The 19,019-nt window shown below is 32.8% G+C and overlaps 1 protein-coding gene across 3 annotated transcripts; it reads right to left on the bottom strand.

Annotated features, from left to right (window-relative positions):
• Positions 1-6,258: 6,258 nt before the first annotated feature.
• Positions 6,259-15,083, bottom strand: LOC110604052 (probable leucine-rich repeat receptor-like serine/threonine-protein kinase At3g14840). 3 transcript variants are annotated; one of them, XM_043951626.1, is made up of 26 exons: positions 14,923-15,083; positions 14,624-14,773; positions 14,026-14,203; positions 13,851-13,922; positions 13,688-13,756; positions 13,534-13,605; positions 13,371-13,442; positions 13,196-13,267; positions 13,022-13,093; positions 12,859-12,930; positions 12,691-12,762; positions 12,531-12,602; positions 12,283-12,354; positions 11,953-12,018; positions 11,708-11,773; positions 11,536-11,571; positions 11,351-11,391; positions 10,763-11,142; positions 10,503-10,698; positions 10,255-10,392; positions 8,370-8,488; positions 8,006-8,216; positions 7,659-7,896; positions 7,026-7,176; positions 6,454-6,893; positions 6,259-6,366 (listed from the first exon to the last, which is right to left on the bottom strand). In XM_043951626.1, the coding sequence occupies exons 1-25, from the start codon at positions 14,963-14,965 to the stop codon at positions 6,474-6,476; spliced, it is 3,150 nt and encodes a 1,049-aa protein (XP_043807561.1). In that variant the 5' UTR covers positions 14,966-15,083; the 3' UTR covers positions 6,259-6,366; positions 6,454-6,473. The 3 variants fall into 3 exon arrangements, with proteins under 3 accessions (XP_043807561.1, XP_043807560.1, XP_043807562.1); XM_043951625.1 differs by having other exon boundaries at positions 6,259-6,893; XM_043951627.1 differs by having other exon boundaries at positions 6,259-6,893; positions 13,022-13,090.
• Between the last annotated feature and the right edge of the window lie 3,936 nt (positions 15,084-19,019).

Raw genomic sequence — 19,019 nt, 5'->3', positions numbered from 1 at the left:
AGGGACAGAGACGAAAGTCCTGTATGTTCGGCCGTCGAACATTGGCTTTCGGCCGTCGAAGGTGTAATGCTCTCTAAGTTAAATGTTTGGCTTCCGAAAGTGAAGGACAGAGGCAAAAGTTACCTATGTTCGCCCGCCGAACATTACCTTCGGCCGCCGAAAGTGTGCTTTTAAGTCAGCCTCCGAAGCCTAAAGTTCGGCTTCCGAAAGAGAGGGACAGAGACGAAAGTCCCACATATTCGGCCGCCGAACTTGGACTTTAGGCCGCCGAAAGTCCTTTTTCAAAGGAAGATGTTCTTCACCTCAAGAGGTTCGGCCGCCGAACTTTAGCTTAGGCCGCCGAACCTGAATTTTTTCTGAGAACGATATAACCGTTATTTCTGAACATGAACGGTTCTATTTGCATTTAATGCATCCCCAACGGCCATATTTATGACTGAACTATAAATACAATGAGTTTTTGATGTGAAGAGGTTACAACAACCATCTAAGCAAATATTTATTGAGATTACAGCATTTTTCATTCTCTCTCTCAAAATCTTGAGCCAAAGCATTAATTTCTTGAAAGCCTGTTTTGAGTTATAATTGGTTGGCTTTTCAGAGTGAGTAAAGGTTGTTGAGAGATTCTGTTGTTGTGAGTGTGGCATTGAGCAAAGAATTGCTCTTGAGTGAAAAAGAGATTTGTAAAGAGCAAAGGCTTCTCTAAGATTGTAAGGGTTTTATTCTTCACCCAAAGAAGATTTGATAGTGGAGTTGAACTCTCAAGGTGGACCTTGAGGAGAGGACGTAGGCTTGGGATAGCTAAACCTCTATAAATTCTTGTGTTGATTATCTTCTTCTTTATTGCCTTCTAATTTGTGCTTTTCCCTTTAAATTTTTTATAAACCCAATTCACCCCCCCTCTTGGGTTGCTTCAAGGGACAACAGTTACCATCCAAAACACATTCCAATATTATGGTGCAATAATATTAGAGCTATATATCTATTAGCAAATCCTATTTTTCATGCTCACACTAAGCATATTGAGGTAGATTATCATTTTATTTGTGATAAAGTTGCTAAAAAGGAGCTGTATGTTCTTTTTATTTCATTTAAAGATTAAATTGTTGATCAACTTGCCAAGGTAGTCTCTAAACCACGATAATAGCTTCTTCGTGACAGATTGCCAATTCAATCCTTACTAGGCTAAATTGTGGGGTGTGATAAGGGATGACTATTCATACGATAATAAGAGATAACTCCATCCCATCTAAATAACCATATCTCTTTATAACTATATGGATTAGGATAATTGTTCATAATTCTACTTATTTTATCTCTATATATGTGTATAATACTCAGCTTCAATAATACAACTGACAAGTTCTTATTATCAAATTTACACTCATCTCATAATAATAGAAATATTTTTTTTTATCTCATGATAATAGAAATATTTTTCTTATCTACAAGGTTTACTCTCAGTCTTTACTCTCAGTTTCAAGTTTGATCTATTGCTTGAATTATTTTCACGTGAACCCCTTCAACTATGACTAGAGTTAGGAATAAAAGCTCTACCTTTATTGTTTCCACTTATTTTCTATAACTTTTCATCATCTAAAATCATTATAATAATCTCTTCTACCTTCAATGTCTCCTTCCCAACTGTTATGGCTATCACCATATAGGATTATCAGAGAGAGGTTAGAAGTAAAAGGGTTTTGTCTTCATCATCAACCTTCACTCATACATTAGCCAACTAGGTAATTAATTTATTAAAAATATTAAGATGATCTCGAACATTTATACCTTCATTTTGATTTGGTATAATTCTTTCTTCAAGTATAAATGGTTTGTGAGTAATATTAGTTTATACAAAATCTCTAATTTCTTCAATAGGCAAAGTCTCTTCGAATATATTGTATTTCACTTTAGGAGCTAATGCAAATCTACTCATTGCCCTTTGTTGAAACTCCTCCCAATCATCATTTGTTTTTCAATCAAAGTTTTACTCAATCCTTATTATCCAAGGATGTATTTTGTCATATACTAAATTTATTTTTTCTATCAAACAACTCCGCCTCAAATTTTATGCTCACCACTTTTGACATCACAAACTTTCTCTGATATTAATTTATTGTAATAATTACTCACAAATAATAAGATAACATAAAATTTAACGTAGCATGGCATAAGCAAACTCCACAAAAAATTTACTAAGAAAAATAATTTATTACTTTTCCCCTCTCTCTCCCCTCTCTCTCTCTCTCAAAAACCACTTATATGGCAGAACCACTCACAATTGGCCTTATTGCATGCCTTCTTATTCAGGAGATTCTTCTCCTTTTACTAATTGACCAATAATTGAATAAAGTCTAAATTGGACTTTTTAACCATAAATCCTTCCTAATAAAGATTACATTTAAGAATTCTTAAACAAAATTTTAATAGCAATAATATTCCTATTTATTTTGAACTACTAATCTATTTAACTTGGAATTCAACAAATACTATTGGCTTAAGAAATGCTTACAATATGATTCTCATGCTCATCTTCATCTTTAATTCTTACTTTTTATTTTTAAACATTTGAAATTTTCTTTTTGCTTATTACATTTTCATCTTTGTGTGTAGAACACTATTGTTAGTGGTTTTAGAGAGCTTCCCCTCTTTTGAGGTTGATTTTTATTTCTTGCTTTCAATCTTTAAATGTTAGAAAGTTTATTTTTTCTTCTTACATCTTTGTGTGAAGGAAACCAATGGCTACTGAATAAAAATGGTATGTTCTTATCAATCCTTAAAATGTGTTCTCAATTATTTCGCCTCTAAATGTGTGAAGGAAAGCATGTAGTAATGGCATGTTCCTACTATAAAATTTTCAAATTTTCACTTTGGATCTTACTTGCATTATATTTCACAAATTATTGAGAAATGTGATTGGAATTAAAACAAGTATGGCTATGTTCAAAGGAGAAAGCAAGAAGAAAGGAAAAGGCAACCTAGATGCAAAAAGGAGTGTTTTAGAAGTAAAAGGGTTATTGGATGATCCATTAGTCCTCTATATGATATGATATGGTATGGTACAGAAGTCCAGGTCGAGACCCATTCTACGCCCCTGGCACATTGAAATGTTATGTTATGTTATGTTAAGGGAAAGACTAGAGGCCCATTCTACGCCCTGGCACTATTGGATGATGTGGAGGACTATTGGTGACAATTCCATCCTTGATGTGATTTGTTTGTGATGTGATGCATTTCATGAAAGTATGGATTTTAATATATTGTTTTACTATTATGCTCACTGGGCCCCAGTAGCTCACCCCTCTCCCTTAACCCCCAGGTTTGCAGGTTCGGGATAGACCAGGAAGTCAGCAAGAGTAAAAAGTCAGATGTATGTAATAGTTAGTTGTGGACATGAAAGACATTATAATGTAAAGTATTGTAAAAAATGTAATGAGTATTAGTATTGTGCTTGACCCTAGTGTGTATGGTTAATCCCTTTGTTCATGATCATTATGAAATGTCTTATATGTTGAGATATGTAAACCAAGCTTGATTTATGTAATGTTGACCCAGCTAGAGCATTTGATGAGGGCTCTAGTATGGGGTTTGTATGTTTACTGTTATGGTGCATGCACAGGTCAAACTTGGTGTATGAAAAAGAAAAATTTAAGTTTTAATGTAAATGTATGATCATGTATGGGATTTATCAGGTATGACAGGTTGTATGCTAGGCTTGCTACGGGTCCCGGCGACCTTAAGTCGATCTGGATCCTAGCCCCGGTAGCGGTCCGATTTCAGGTCGTTACAGTAAAGGCTATGTTATGTAATAGTCTAGTGGTGGACATGATATGTAAAATAATGCAATGTAATGAGGATTAGTATTGTGCTTGGCCCTAATATATGGTTAATCCCTGTTATACATGATCTTTATGTAAGTGTTCTAATGATGTTGTATGTTGAACCAAGCTTGAGGTATGTAATGTTGACCCAACTAGAGCATTTGATGAGGGCTTTAGTATGGGGTTTGTATGTTTAAAGTTATGGTGCATGCACAGGTCAAGCTTGGTATTTGGAAAGTTTAAAGTTTTTATGAAAATGTATGATCATGTATGAGATTTTATCAGATGTACAGGATGTATAGTAGGCTTACTACGGGTCCTGACGACCTTAAGTCGATCTGGATCCTAGCGCCGGTAGCAGTCCGGTTTCCGGGTCGTTACAGTTAAGGCTACCACCATATAGGATTATCATAGAGAGGTTAGAAGTAAAAGGGTTTTGTCTTCATCATTAACCTTCACTCATACATTAGCCAACTAGGTAATTAATTTATTAAAAATATTAAGATGTTCTCGAACATTTATACCTTCCTTCATTTTGATTCGGTATAATTATTTCTTCAAGTATAAATGGTTTGTGAGTGATATTAGTTTATACAAAATCTCTAATTTCTTTTATAGAAGTCTTTTCCAAAATATTGTATTTCACTTTAGGAGCTAATGCAAATCTACTCGTTGCCCTTTGTTGAAACTCCTCCCAATCATCATCTGTTTCTCAATCAAAGTTTTACTCAATCCTTATTATACAAGGATGTGTTTTGTCATATACTAAATTTATTTTTTCTATCAAACAACTCCGCTACAAATTATATGCTCACCATTTTTGACATCACAATCTTCTAGCTTTGATATTAATTTGTTGTGATAATTACTCACAAATAATAAGATAACATAAAATTTAACGTGGCTTGGCATAAGCAAACTCCACAAAAAATTTACTAAGAAAAATAATTTATTACTTTTCCTCTCTCTCTCAAAAACTACTTATATGGCTCAACCACTCATAATTGGCCTTATTGCATGCCTTCTTATTCAGGAGATTCTTCTCCTTTTTCTAATTGGCCAATAATTCAACAAAGTCAATAATTGAATAAAGTCTAATTGGACTTTTTAACCATAAATCCTTCCTAATAAAGATTATATTTAAGAAGTTTTAATAGCAATAATCTTTCTATTTATTTTGAACTACTAATCTATTTAACTTGGAATTCAACAAATACTATTGGCTTAAGAAATGCTTACAATATGCTTCTCATGCTCATCTTCATCTTTAATTCCTACTTTTTATTTTTAAATATTTGAAATTTTCTTTTTGCTTATTACATTTTCATCTTTGTGTGTAGAACACTATTGTTAGTGGTTTTAGAGAGCTTCCCCTCTTTTGAGATTGATTTTTATTTCTTGCTTTCAATCTTTAAATGTTAGAAAGTTTATTTTTTCTTCTTACATCTTTGTGTGAAGGAAACCAATGGCTACTGAATAAAAATGGTATGTTCTTATCAATCCTTAAAATGTGTTCTCAATTATTTTGCCTCTAAATGTGTGAAGGAAAGCATGCAGTAATGGCATGTTTCTACTATAAAATTTTCAAATTTTCACTTTGGATCTTACTTGCATTATATTTCACAAATTACTGAGAAATGTGATTGGAATTAAAACAAGTATGGCTATGTTCAGAGGAGAAAGCAAGAAGAAAGGAAAAGGCAACCTAGATGCAAAAAGGAGTGTTTTAGAAGTAAGGAAAAGCCAAACGAAAAGGAAACCAAAACCAAAAACCCAAGATGGCGTCACTTTGGATGTCAACTCAGAGGGGAAAGCAACACTAAAAAGGAAAATTTTAAAACAAAAGGAAAAGTCAAGAAAACCAAATTGTTGAAATAAACACAAAATACTAGACACAAGAGCACTTGTCAATCCTAATATTAGGAAAAGAAAAAAGAGAATAGACAAAAGAGAATTAATGTGGTTCAACTATAAGGTCTATGTCCATAGACATGATAAAGTTCTACTATGATAAAAAAAAAAAATAAAATTGGTACAATCTCTAATAGCTCTCAAATTCTAACCCTAGTGTGTTTTCTAAAGATTTCACATTATACAAAACGGAAAAAATATAATTATTTATACCCTTTAACTCCACAGGAGGCTTCGTCCTCCACTCCTGACACTTAAACCCTCTATTTTATGTGTCATATTCATGGATAGTGTTCAAAATTAATACTCCTACTTTAATTCAAAACTAATTAGAGTAGGTTACACAAGTCCTTTTGCCAACTCTTGTTAATTCGTAAATAAGATTTATTTGTTATTATTGTTGAATATATTCAAAATGCTTGAGTTTCATGCTGGCAGTCAACATATCAAAACCCTCCTCTTTTCCCTTGATATAGGAACAAGCTATACTCTACCAAGCTCATATATGGTTAGAAGAATAATAATAGAATAGAAAAATAAATAAATTTCCACTTCATCCATGCCATTTAATAAATACTTTTGCTGTAAAATTCTAATGGAATTTGATAAGAAGACATTTGTGTTTGCAGAGTCCCTGTATATGTTACCGATCAGAGTTGAAACATAATGGAATTTCGGTTATTACAGACACTACAATATTATTATAAAGTTTTGCAATTACCTTGCTTGTTAGAAGCAACACTAGCGTGTAAGAGACGAAGTTTCACTGACGTTTAAATTCATGGAATCATGATCGATCGGGTAGAGATCATAACCAGATGCAGTAGTTGAAGATCCAGCCCATGTGTTATCTGATGAAAAAATTGGTTCTTGGCTTCTACTTGAACTCAGGCGTTGCATCTGCTGGTAATGGCTCTTCAAGGGTTTAAATCTCATGTCTTCAGCATAAATGCCAGGATCTGACGTCACTTCCTCATCAATAGTTGTTTTCCCTTCAAGCATACTCAGAGCAACTGACATTATAGGCCTTAGTGTTGGTGATGCATTGGCGCATAAAAGAGCCACTTTAATCATTCTTTCAGCCTCTTCTACATTGAATTCAGACTTCAACCTTGGGTCCACTATCTCCATTAAGTTTCCTTTCTGTTGTAAAATAAAGGCCTGCAAGAGATAATTCATAAAAGGAAAAGGGAAAAAAAATGTTGATAAACTTAGAATATCTGAATAAATATTCCAAGGTTATGCAAAGATCAAGATTCTATGACAGAAAAGAATATTATTGTGATAATTCACCCAATCAAGAAGACAAACAGCTTCATTTTCTGGTCTGTAATTGGCATTATTCCTTCCACTGACTATTTCCAGAGCAACAACACCAAAACTGTAAACATCTGCTTTCTCTGTTAGGTATCCCCATAATGCATATTCTGGAGCCATATATCCTCTACAATTAAAGAAAAAGCCAGATTAATGGGTTTATAATACATGTATTCATTTAGGCTCCTTTAATAGAAAAAGCCAGATTAATGGATTTATAATACGTGTATTCATTTATGCACTATTTGTTTCATAGAAAATATTTTTTAAAAAAATATTTTTTATATTTTCTGACGTTTGAGACTCTTAAAAAAATAAATTTTCTAATTAAAAGGAAAATTAAACTATTTTAAGAAGAATAACTTTCTCTTTTCAATAGAGAAAATTATTTTATGTATTTTGAGAATTTTATTAACACCTCTATATTTAAATTTGTTAGTATATTTTATTTTTTTAATTAAAATTAAACGATAAAAAATAGTTTATTTTGTTAAAAAATATTTTATAAATATAAGCCATTTTCCACAAATAAACGGAGTCTCAGTATCATGAATATCTATCTCACAGAAAAAGGAAAATGAGGAAGAGAATTAGACTATGGTTACTTACACAGTTCCTGCAATTCTGGTGCTAATGTGAGTATTTTCCTCCTCACAGAGCTTAGCCAGCCCAAAATCTGATATCTTGGCATTTAGGTCCCTGTCAAGCAGAACATTTGTTGCTTTGATGTCTCTGTGGACGATCCTGAGTGTTGATTCTTCATGGAGAAATGCTAAACCTCTGGCTATTCCAACACAAATCTTTTGTCTTGTTGCCCAATCCAATGTTAGAACACTTGTTTCTGAACCTGTAAATTAACAATAAAAGAAGTGGCTTAAAACAAATAATTTCATGTTTGATGGCTATACTATAAAAATCTAATTTTCTAGGAATGTGATTAATGATGTTATGCTTACCAAAGAGAGCACGTGCAAGGTTATTGTTTTCCAAATACTCATAAACCAGCAGTAACTGATTTCCTTCAATACAACATCCATAAAGCTTTACAAGATTTGGGTGCTGTAAACCAGATATCATGCCTATTTCAGTCACAAATTCACGGTTTCCTTGCCTGGATTTGGAAGATAGCTGCTTCACAGCTATGAAGGTACCATCCAATAATTCACCCTGCAGTGGAATTATTGTATGCAATAAATTACTCGGAAATCATGCATTGAAATTGTAATGTCGTAGCAGATTTGCCAAAATCCTGCATTCTTGGATAGAAGAAATATTTTCAGACATCAAATGAGTCATTTATGAAAGTATTAGCTGTGTTACCTTGTACACAGATCCAAAACCACCTTCTCCAATCTTGTTTTCAGAACTAAAATTTTTAGTAGCAGCTCTTAGTTGTCTCAAAGTGAAAGAGCCAGTTCGCAGATCCAACCCTCTAAGATCTGCCAATTAGGGCTGAGCACTATTCGGTTTAAACCGAAATAACCGACCGAACCGAACCGAACTAAAAATTTGGTTCGGTTTTATTTTTAATTCGGTTCGGTTCGGGTTTAATTTTTTGAAAAATCGGTGATTTCGGTTCGGTTCGGTTTTAGATTCAAAAATTTCGATCAGACCGAACCGAACCGAAATCACTAAACTACGTCGGTTTTAGCTCTTCCCCGCTCTTCCCGCTCCCCGCTCCCCGCTCCCCGCCCCCGCCCCCGCCCCCGCCCCCGCCCCCGCCCCCGTCCCCTTCCCCGTCCCCGTCCCCGTCCCCCGTCCCCAGTCCCCTGTCCCCAGTCCCCAGTCCCCGTCCCCAGTCCTCGCTCCCCGCTCCCCGCCCCCGCTCCCCGCCCCCGTCCCCGTCCCCATCCCCGTCCCCAGTCCCAGGTCCCCAGTCCCCATTCCCCGTCCCCGTCCCCAGTCCCCGCTCCCCGTCCCCGTCCCCAGTCCCCGCTCCCCGTCCCCGTCCCCGTCCCCGTCCCCAGTCCCCGTCCCCGTCCCCGTCCCCGTCCCCGTCCCCAGTCCCAATATTGATTTTTTATTTATAAAAATTAAAATTAAAATATTTTAATTGGATTTTAGAATGAATGTGAAAAAAAAATTTTAAAAATCGAATCGAACCGATCGAACCGACCGAACCGAACCGAACCAAATCGGTTCGGTTCGATTCGGTTATTCCTCTTATTCGGTTCGGTTCGGTTTGTGTAAAATTCTGCAATTCGGTTTTCGGTTATTTCGGTTCGGTTCGGTTTTGAACCGAACCGACCGAATGCTCACCCCTACTGCCAATTGCTAGTCAGTTTGGAAGAATTTTCTTCAAAGGATATCTATATATATATATATATATAAATAAAGGGAGAAAAGAAACTATTTTATAGACATTTATATGTATATATCTTATAAAGCTGGTCTTTAAAAGTAGTTTATAAGAAATTGCCACATGTCTATCTCCTCTACTATAAGAATAAATCAAGTGGGATGCTTAAACTTCTAAAATATTATTTATATTTGGACAAATGTATAATTTGTCCTATCACCTTTTCACAAAAAAATTATTTTATCTCCAAATTTTATTTTAATCATTTTATCTCTCGATTTTATTTTAATATTATTTACTCCTTCATTTTTAAATTTTGAATAATTTACTCTGTATAAATTATTTAAAATTATTTAAAATTATTTAAAATTTAAAAGTTAAGAAGTAATTAAAATAAAATTGAGAGATAAAATAATTTAATCTCTACCATGTAATAACGCGAGAATATCAGATGTCAGTTATAAAAATTAAATTATTTTACCATTTAAAAGTTGAAAGAGTAAATAGGATAAAATTAAAGTTACCGGATAAAATGGCTTTTTATAAAAACATGAAATTTTGTTTTTATATTTTTAATTATGAGCATATCAAATTACCCACTTAAACTTTAATGCATATTATTTTTGTATAATTTTAATAATTTTTATATATTCAATAAAATTGATAGGTAACTTTTTGTTTTCTAATACTTGGCATAATATGTAAATAATATATCAAATTTCTATTTTCCTTAAGCTATTTTTTTAATAATAGTAATAATAATAATAAATATATAACTTTTTCCTATTTATTTAATGCGTGATCTCAATAAGTATAAATATTAAAAAATAATAAAAAAATAATGTGATGCTTTATAATTTTATATAATGAAAAGTTCCATTTTTGGATGGAGTTTCCATTTGGTACCTTTTTCCCTTAGTATCCTGCCTCCTATACAACCTTTCCACCAAAGAATGGCCACTACAATGAAAATGAGGAGCAATGGCAGAACTACTGCACCAGCCACAATGAGCTTCTTCTTTCTCTCATTAGGAGGCTTGGATTCTGTAGAAATTTTGAAAATGGACATCCATAATTTTCAGATTGCAATTTATATATAACCCATGTGCCTTGAAACAGCGTACAATTTCTAATGTTCTAGAAATAAAAATTACCTGATACCACATCAATGGCAGATATGAGAGGACCGTATACTCCTTTAACTGGAGCTGTTGTTGTTCCTTTACCAGCCCAATGAAAGCGAATGTCTAAAGTTCCATCTTTAACGACTGCTTTAAATGGTTTAATTACTTCTTTGTCTACCCCATGTGCTTCCTTTTTTATTTCAAAATCCTTCAACACGAGCTCATCCTAAACATGCAGCAAGTTATACATTTTGTTACAGTTAAATAGCATGTAATACGAACTTGATTACCTGAATATAAACATCAAATATCCGTCTTCCCAGACTGTGGAAGGATCTATTATCTCTGATTACTATCTCAGCAAAGTGAAGCTTCACATTGTAATTCCCATTAGTTAAACAGCGTGCATAATATGTGAGAGAGAGGGGAGATAGACGTGCTTTTCTGTATATTTCAGAGTTTGGCATTCTTAATGTGGATATATTTTCTGCTGTGTATGCAAGTAAGGAAGCATTTTGCACATCCCAAAAATGTCCTGTGGTGCTAACTCCCCAATTTTCTTTTGTGGGAGCATATCTTGCTGCCTCTCCGGGTTCTTCATCTCCATCATAGCTGATGTCTCCAATGGTAGTTGCTCCTCCACCACAGTTTATGTGCAATGAATAATGCTCTGAACAGGTAGATATACAATGTTAACAATATGAAATCAGATATGAACAACCATAATAGAGCAGTCATAAATGAAATTTGTTATGTATTCAAAAGAGTTCGCCTTTTTATTTGATCTTCTTCTTCATTTTTAATTCCATCATATTATTGGAATGCCAAATGGAAAGGCTTTTTGAAAATAAATTGAATATATATCATCCATTGACAACCTTTTGAACAAGGAAAGTTGGTCAGGCACTCTTCAGCCATTCTGGAAAGGAAAACAAGAAATAAGTATCAGCTTATGTTAAACAAAAATGAAAGAAGGATACAATTTTCATTTTGAAAATATAAATGAAAGGAAAATGAGAATGATGGAATGACTTCTTAGAAATTTAATAAAGTAGAAGCTCACAATTTTTTCCCTCTGGAAGAGCTTTTGAACAAATTCCTGATGTACCAACACAAGTTAATTTCGAGAATTCAATAAGTGAGGTTACCATTCTTCAAACACCAAAAGGCAATGTAAAGAAAAGAAAAGAAAAAAAAAAAAAAAAAAAAAAAAAAAAAAAGAGAGTTCTTCTTACACTGTGGCTGGACATGTAGATGGGACAGAAGTTTCAGAAAAATTATTGTAGGAGAAATCTATTGCACTGCACACAAATATTAGCTCGTAAATGAAGGTAAATTTTTGGAGTACTTTTCTTCAAAAGGTGAATAATAAATGCAAAGTTGGTCAAAAGTTTCTTTAGCAAATTATTTCAAAACATTAAGCAACAAAATCAACATAAATTTCTAAATTTTGATGTGGAATATAAGAAAACAAACGCACTATCTATGATTTCTCTCGAGGATCCACTTGGGGATTGGTCCAGTTAGAAAGTTGCTCGTCAGATACCTATATAATGATTAAGTCACTTTGTTAGAACACATGAAGAGTATTATAAATGGTCGAATAGAAGAATGAAGGAAATTTGGATTCTTAATTAGAGACTATAGAGGAAAAAAATCACAAGAATTTTGGAAAAACATTAACAAAATGGCATATGGTATTTAGTGAGTTCACTTTATATTCAACACTAATATTGACAGAAGATGCCTTCTATATGCGTGTGTGTGCGTGAGCGCTATCTAGCTACCCACAAGAACTTAGAATGCTTACATGCTCTCCAAGCTTTCTAAACCTTGAAAGTCTGTTGAGAGATTTCCAGTCAATCTGTTGAAACTGAGATCCCTGCAAGACAACATCTTTTAAGAAACTGAAAAAAGTAGTATATATGTCACCATTGCAGAAATATTCTACAGGGGCTATAAAGATGAATCAAAATCCAAAGTTATTGATTACACATATCGGAAATGGATTTCAAAATACAAGTAGAACAGAGGAATTCAAGAAATGAGAGATATTACAAGTCTTTCAGATTTTTCATATGTTTTATGTACTCGGGGAAATTTCCAGATATATTGCAGTTGCTCAATAACCTGCAATGCAAATTATCTTCAAGTCAACTTAATTAACTACTACTGTGAAAAAATTCCAAGTTTAAAGCAAAGAAGTAAAATGACTCACAAATACTTCAGGTTTGTCATGTTTCTTAAGTCTGGAAACTTAGAACCTCCCCCACCTAAGTCACTAATCCTCCTGCATGGTATAGTAGAACATGGACATAAAAATCTAAGATGTTTAATCGTAGACAAGAAACATAGTATGTTTGTAAAGTAAAGAAGCACAACTCACAGTTGAGTTAAATTAGTCAAGACAGAAATGCTAGATGGAATGGGCCCTTCAAGACCACTGCCTTGGATTGCTCTGTTAACACCACCATTTTAAATGTTTTTAAATTCCACCTGAAAACTAGTGTTGAGCAGATTCAAATTTTATCGTAAGGAAAGGAATGTACAGCATTTCAAGTCGTTTCCAACTCTGAATAAAACTGGGTATTTTTCCACTGAAATTGTTACTGCTGATCCTACTGAACATGAGCCAGTACAGAAGTAAGATTAAAATAAATAAACACACAACTTATTAATCTGAGAGGAAAAATCATATGGTATAAAGTGTTGCAAGGACTTACAGTTCAGTTAATTTGCTGATTTTAGTGAGTGCCCGAGGTAACTCTCCACTGAGATTGTTGGCATTAAGAATGCTGTATTCAACGAAGAGAAGCAAGTAACAAAGTCATGTCATGTACTCCAGTAATTTAATAATTAAAGATAAATTTTTTAAAAGAGAAGGTTTAAGGGATTGACAGATTCACCAAATTAACCAAATTTCCAAGCTCTGGAGGAACAGTTCCATAAAAAAGGTTGTTCTCTAAGCTCCTGAAAAAATTTTCTCTCAAGATTAATACTCCCAATGAAAGTTGAAGCCAGCAAAGTTGATAAAAGAGAGACATAGGAACAGCTAAAGTACAAGTATACGAGAGAGGTGATGTTTCCCAAGTAACTTGGAATGCGTCCTGTTAAGCGGTTCACTGTGATGGACCTGAAGGGTGTAAATTTATAAATTCAGCAGTAGTGAGTATCTATTTTAGCTACCCCATCACTAAGTTCAGTAAGTTTCTTACAGATATTCCAGCTTTGTGGAAGCCCATTCTGGTGGTATATTCCCACTGAGGTAATTACGCGTCAGATCACTGAAAATCACATAAAAGAGTTATGTTGAATTAGAGGTTATAGTCCTCATGGATTTATGATATTATAAGCACAATAGCTGGAATAATTTGTTACAGTGTCTGAAGGAAAGGCAACTTCACAATTGATGCTGGAAGCACACCCTGAAGATCTTGCCCCTTGAGAAATCTGCAGTTCAAGTTATTATTAGGACCTATCAATTTCCAAATGGGAAGAGCAAAAGTGAAGGATCAAATAGAAGAAAACTTGAAAATAGGCGAAAGAAGTGTACAGTTTCACAACATGGCATACACCATCTAGGCCAGTGGAATTGCATATGAGACTATTGTTGTACGATGGCATGAGGTTAGATTTTGGTGTCTGCCAGCTTAAGTGATTGCTGCAAGGATCTACACTGAAATTCCAGTCTTTTTTTCCCACTTGTCCTGCAATTTCCCGTAGAGCTTGCACTGGATACGCACATCAAACTCGTATTTATCAGGCTCAATCATACCGAAATCAGATCCAACTCAGAAATGAAAGCCCTCCAAATAGGGAACTTCTTACATACACAATCCAACAAATACTTGACAAGTCATTAAAATACTATATTTTGTTTCTCTTTCCACGTCTTTTCTGTGCATTTGTGGATACTCATTGTTATTATTATTATTATTTTTTATAAGCAAAAAAAATGACTTAGCATGACAAACCAGTCTAACCCCGGCCCATCGCCATTGTTATTGTTATTTTTATTTGCACAGACCTAAACTGTGATCTGCTGGTCCTCTCAATGGAATATTTCATGAGCTCACTGGCTGTAGCAAAGCTCATAGGCTGAATGGCCCTGCCAACCAATATAAATATTGTATTTTCTGCATATTATTTACCTTCTTCGTATGGGAGTGGGAGACTACAAGATTCAGCTTGGACTTCAACCGTGCACCTTAACAACATAAACATAAGCAAGCTACATGTAATTCTGGAAACGCCAGGAACTCCAGTGTTCCTCTTCTCCAACCACTTCATATTGCTTGAGACTGATGAAAAACCGCAAAAAACATGGAAATAGAATAAGCAAATCGAATTCATAAGCAAGTTAGCAAGAGGCACAACCCACCTAAAATTACATATACGCTATTTTGGTGTAGTGAAAGCCTATCTGAAACAAGTAGCAGAAACTTATTACCTTCTTCTGGATGAGAGGGCAAGCGATCAAAGCAACCCACCATAATTTTTACAAAGCCGAAACTGATTGATTAGTTAAGTGTGGTGGTTTTAGTAGAGGGCTATAATTTTTAAAAGCTGAAAATGACTTTGCTCCTTCAAGTCCATGCATAACGCGGGACATCTGTATGGAAAATATCGATCGTCGTATTGATGCTTGATTGGAAATCATTGACCAGTAGTCTAAATGTGTTGAAATGGTGAAAATTAAGATAAAAACGAAAATAAGAAAAAAAGAATATTTCTTTTTTTGAAATTGGAAACTGGGGATTGCATAGTAGAATCTATTCACGCACTTTACCATACTACCAGTGAATATTAACATTTATGGTGATTTCTTATATGATACTTAAATAAAGTAATAATTTTTATATAAAAAAATAAAGTTATAATCTTTTATTGAAAAAATATTTTTCATAATCAATTATATTATAAAAGTTTTATAATATTAATTAATAGAAAATTATAATATTGAACATATAAAAATAAAAGTTTTTGTAAATTTTTAAAAATTAAAATCTATAATACTTATATTTTTATTCCATAAATTTATAAAAATATATATATATATTTTTATAAAGCAACGATTTTTATGAAAAATTATTAAATTAACACATTAAATATAAAAAATATAACAATTCTTTGTAAATAATAGAATAAAATATTATTTTTAATTAATAATAATTTTATTAATTTAATATAGTTTTATTATATTAATTTACAATATATATATATATATAATCGTTTCAACATATTTTCTGTAATATAATTATTTTACAAAAATAAATATAACTTTAAATAAATTTATAATATAAAATATATAATTTTTCATAAATTTTTATTTATTTTTAAAGAAATTATACATTCAAAATAGAACCGAAAATATAAAACCCGACCTAAAATTGTATTTTATTTATAATAACCTAGTTTTAGTTTATTTCATATAAATTTAAAAAAAAAGGTACAAAGGAAAAAAAATTCAAATTCAAGTGTTTGGCGGTTCATGTAATTATGTAACTGCTCAGTGTGAGCGGTGGACATAACTGTCTTCCAACTCCTTTTCTCTCAACCCGACTGTTAACCAAGAAAGGAAGTTCTCTCTCCCCTCTCGAATTTGTTTTTTCTTCTCTCTATTGTTAAAAGGCTATCAATTATCAAAAACAGTTTGATAAGATAATAAAAAGTTTTATTTCCAATTTATTTTTTGGGAGATTTATAATTTAGTCCATGAATATTGCCATTATTAACAAGTCAGTCCCTACATTTTCAGAAACATATTAAAACGTCCTTAATTTTTATCTCCATCAATGAAATAGTCCTTCTGTCATTTTTTCTCTTAAAAATAGATAAAGGATGAGAGAAAAAATTTTTAAAATCCAATTTTGGCCTCAAATAAAACTCCTTATTTAGTCCTTGAATATTGATATTATTAACAAGTCAGCCCCTACATTTTCAAATATCTATTAAAACGTCCTTATCTTTTCTCATATATATTAAAACGTCCTTATCATTTCTTTCCGTCAATGAAATAGTCCTTCCTCCTCCTCCTCCTTAAAAAAGAAGAAAAAGAAGAAGATGATGATGATGAAGAAGAAAAAGAAGAAGAAGAAGAAGAAGAAGAAAAATCTCCTCCTCCTGCTTATTAAAGAAGAAGAATAAAAAGAAAAATCAAAGAAGAATCAAAGAAGAATAGAAGAAGAATCAAAGAAGAATAGAAGAACCAAAGAAGAAGAAGAGGAGGAAGAATCAATGAAGAAGAAGGAGGAGAAGGAAGAGGAAAATAAGGGGATAATTTGGTCTTTTGCTATATTTTTAATGGCAGAAATAGACGGAAGGACTATTTTGTTGATGGAGAGAAAAAATAATGGCGTTTTAATAGGTTTCTGAAAATACAGGAGTCGACTTGTTAATAATGACAATACTAAAAGACTAAATTGTAAATCAATCTTATTCTTTTAGTTGGGTTAGATTACCTTCTGTATGTATCGGGTGACCTTCTTAGATATCCCGGTAATTGTTTTTGTGGAATACACTGTAATTTCAAGTAATCCTTATACTGTAATTTATATGCATAGTTTGCATAAAATATGTTATTATGTTTGGGCTTTGCGATACAATGTGAACTGATATGTTGTTTAATTAGTTCGATGTTGAAATATTGAGGCTGAGTCGTGGGCCCAGCCCACACACTGGCTTAGGCAGTCTAGACCTGTTTTGATTTTTTTAATTAAAAAAATTATTTAAAAAAAGGGTGATTTACGATTTAGTCCCTGGGTATTACCATTATTAACAAGTCAGTCCCTGTATTTTTAGAAACCTATTAAAACGTCCTTATGTTTTATTTCCGTCAACGAAATAGTCCTTCCGTCCTATTTTCTGTTAAAATTAGATAAAAGAGGAGAGAGAAAATTTTTAAAATCCAATTTTACCCTCAAATAAAATCATTTATATAGTCCTTGTATATTGCAATTATTAACAAGTTAGTCCTTACATTTTATAAAATCTATTAAAATATTTTTATCTTTTTTCATATCTATTAAAAAGTCCTTATCTTTTTTTTTCGTCAATGAAATAGTCCCTATCTTTTCTCATATCTATTAAAACATCCTTATCGTTTTTTATGTCAACGAAATAGTCCCTCCTCATCGTTTCTTTCTGTCAACGAAATCATCCCTCCCTATATTTTTAGAAATCTATTAAAACGTCCTTATTGTTTCTTTTTGTCAACAAAATAGTCCCTATCTTTTTTCAGATCTATTAAAACGTCCTTATCGTTTCTTTTTGTCAACGAAATAGTCCCCGTCTTTTCTTTCGTCCTCCTCCTCCTCCTCCTCCGAAGAAGAAGAAGAAGGAGGAGGAGGAGGAGGAGGAGGAGGAGAAGAAGAAGAAGGAGAAGAAGAAGAAGGAGGAGGAGGAGGAGGAGGAGGAGGAGAAGAAGAAGAAGAAGAAGAAGAAGAAGAAGAAGAAGTGAAAGAAGAAAAAGAAGAAGAAGGAGGAGGAGGAGGAGAAGAAGAAAAAGAAGAAGAAGAAGAAGAAGAAGTGAAAGAAGAAGAAGAAGAAGAAGAAGAAGAAGAAGAAGAAGAAGAAGAAGAAGAAGAAGAAGAGAAAGAAGAAAAAGAAGAAGACGAATGAGAAGAAGAAGAAGAAGAGAAAGAAGAAAAAGAAGCAGAAGAAGAAAAAGGAGAAGAAGCAGAAGAAGAAGGAGAAGAAGAAGAAGAAGTAGAAGAAGCATAAGCAGAAGAAGAAGCAAAAGGAAGAAGAATTGATGAAGAAGAAAAGGAAGAAGGAGGAGAAGGAGAAAAATAATGGGGGGTAATATAGTCTTTTACTATATTTTTAACGGCAAAAATAAACAGGACTATTTCGTTGACGGAGAGAAAATATAAGAACGTTTTAATAGGTTTCTAAAAATACAGGGACTGACTTGTTAATAATGGTAATACCTAGGGACTAAATCGTAAATCACCCAAAAAAAATAAATTCATAGTCCAAAATTTATAAAAAAATTTTGAATAGTGACATTTATAAAAAAAATAAAATTGGGCATTTCTTTATATAATCATTTTTTTAATAATTTTTAAATTATTATTAAATATTTTTTTAATAATATTTTTTGAAAAAAATGTCTAAAATTTTTTTTGTTGTTGGTGATGTCATTATTATTTTTTATTTTGGATCATTATTTATTTTTTTTATGTGTACAAAAATGTAATATCAGCTTCTAATAGGGGGCAAGTCATTCATGACTCGTTCGAGCACTTCTACCGAGTAAAGAGCTCATGTAGATGAAATAATTAAATAGCTGATCATCTCCAAGATGGATTCTATAGACACTTCAAATGAGATAAACTATCTAGTGTAGTTTATCATCCATGTGAATGATAAAATTTTTTTTAAAATATATATATTTTTTTGCAAGATAAAAAAAGATGTATTTTTATTTAAGGATCGTGTTATCTAATTTTAATTTAAAAGGAATTTTTATTTCATTTGAGAGAATGTCAATGAGTCCTATAGTTGCCTTATATTGGAATTTATTGATGAATATTTTAAATTGGT

The sequence above is a fragment of the Manihot esculenta genome, chromosome 16, assembly GCF_001659605.2.
Source record: "Manihot esculenta cultivar AM560-2 chromosome 16, M.esculenta_v8, whole genome shotgun sequence".
Taxonomy (NCBI): Eukaryota; Viridiplantae; Streptophyta; class Magnoliopsida; order Malpighiales; family Euphorbiaceae; genus Manihot; species Manihot esculenta.
This window is presented reverse-complemented; position numbering and strand designations above follow the sequence as displayed.

What these genes read in the sequence shown, in the direction of transcription:
- LOC110604052 (XM_043951625.1), bottom strand. Translation starts at nt 14,965, where the DNA reads ATGGTGGGTTGCTTTGATCGCTTGCCCTCTCATCCAGAAGAAG. An exon ending in TCCACAAAGCTGGAATATCT is followed by an intron (nt 13,606 to 13,687) that starts GTAAGAAACTTA and finishes TACACCCTTCAG; the next exon opens with GTCCATCACAGTGAACCGCT. An exon ending in TGGAAACGACTTGAAATGCT is followed by an intron (nt 12,931 to 13,021) that starts GTACATTCCTTT and finishes TGGTGTTAACAG; the next exon opens with AGCAATCCAAGGCAGTGGTC.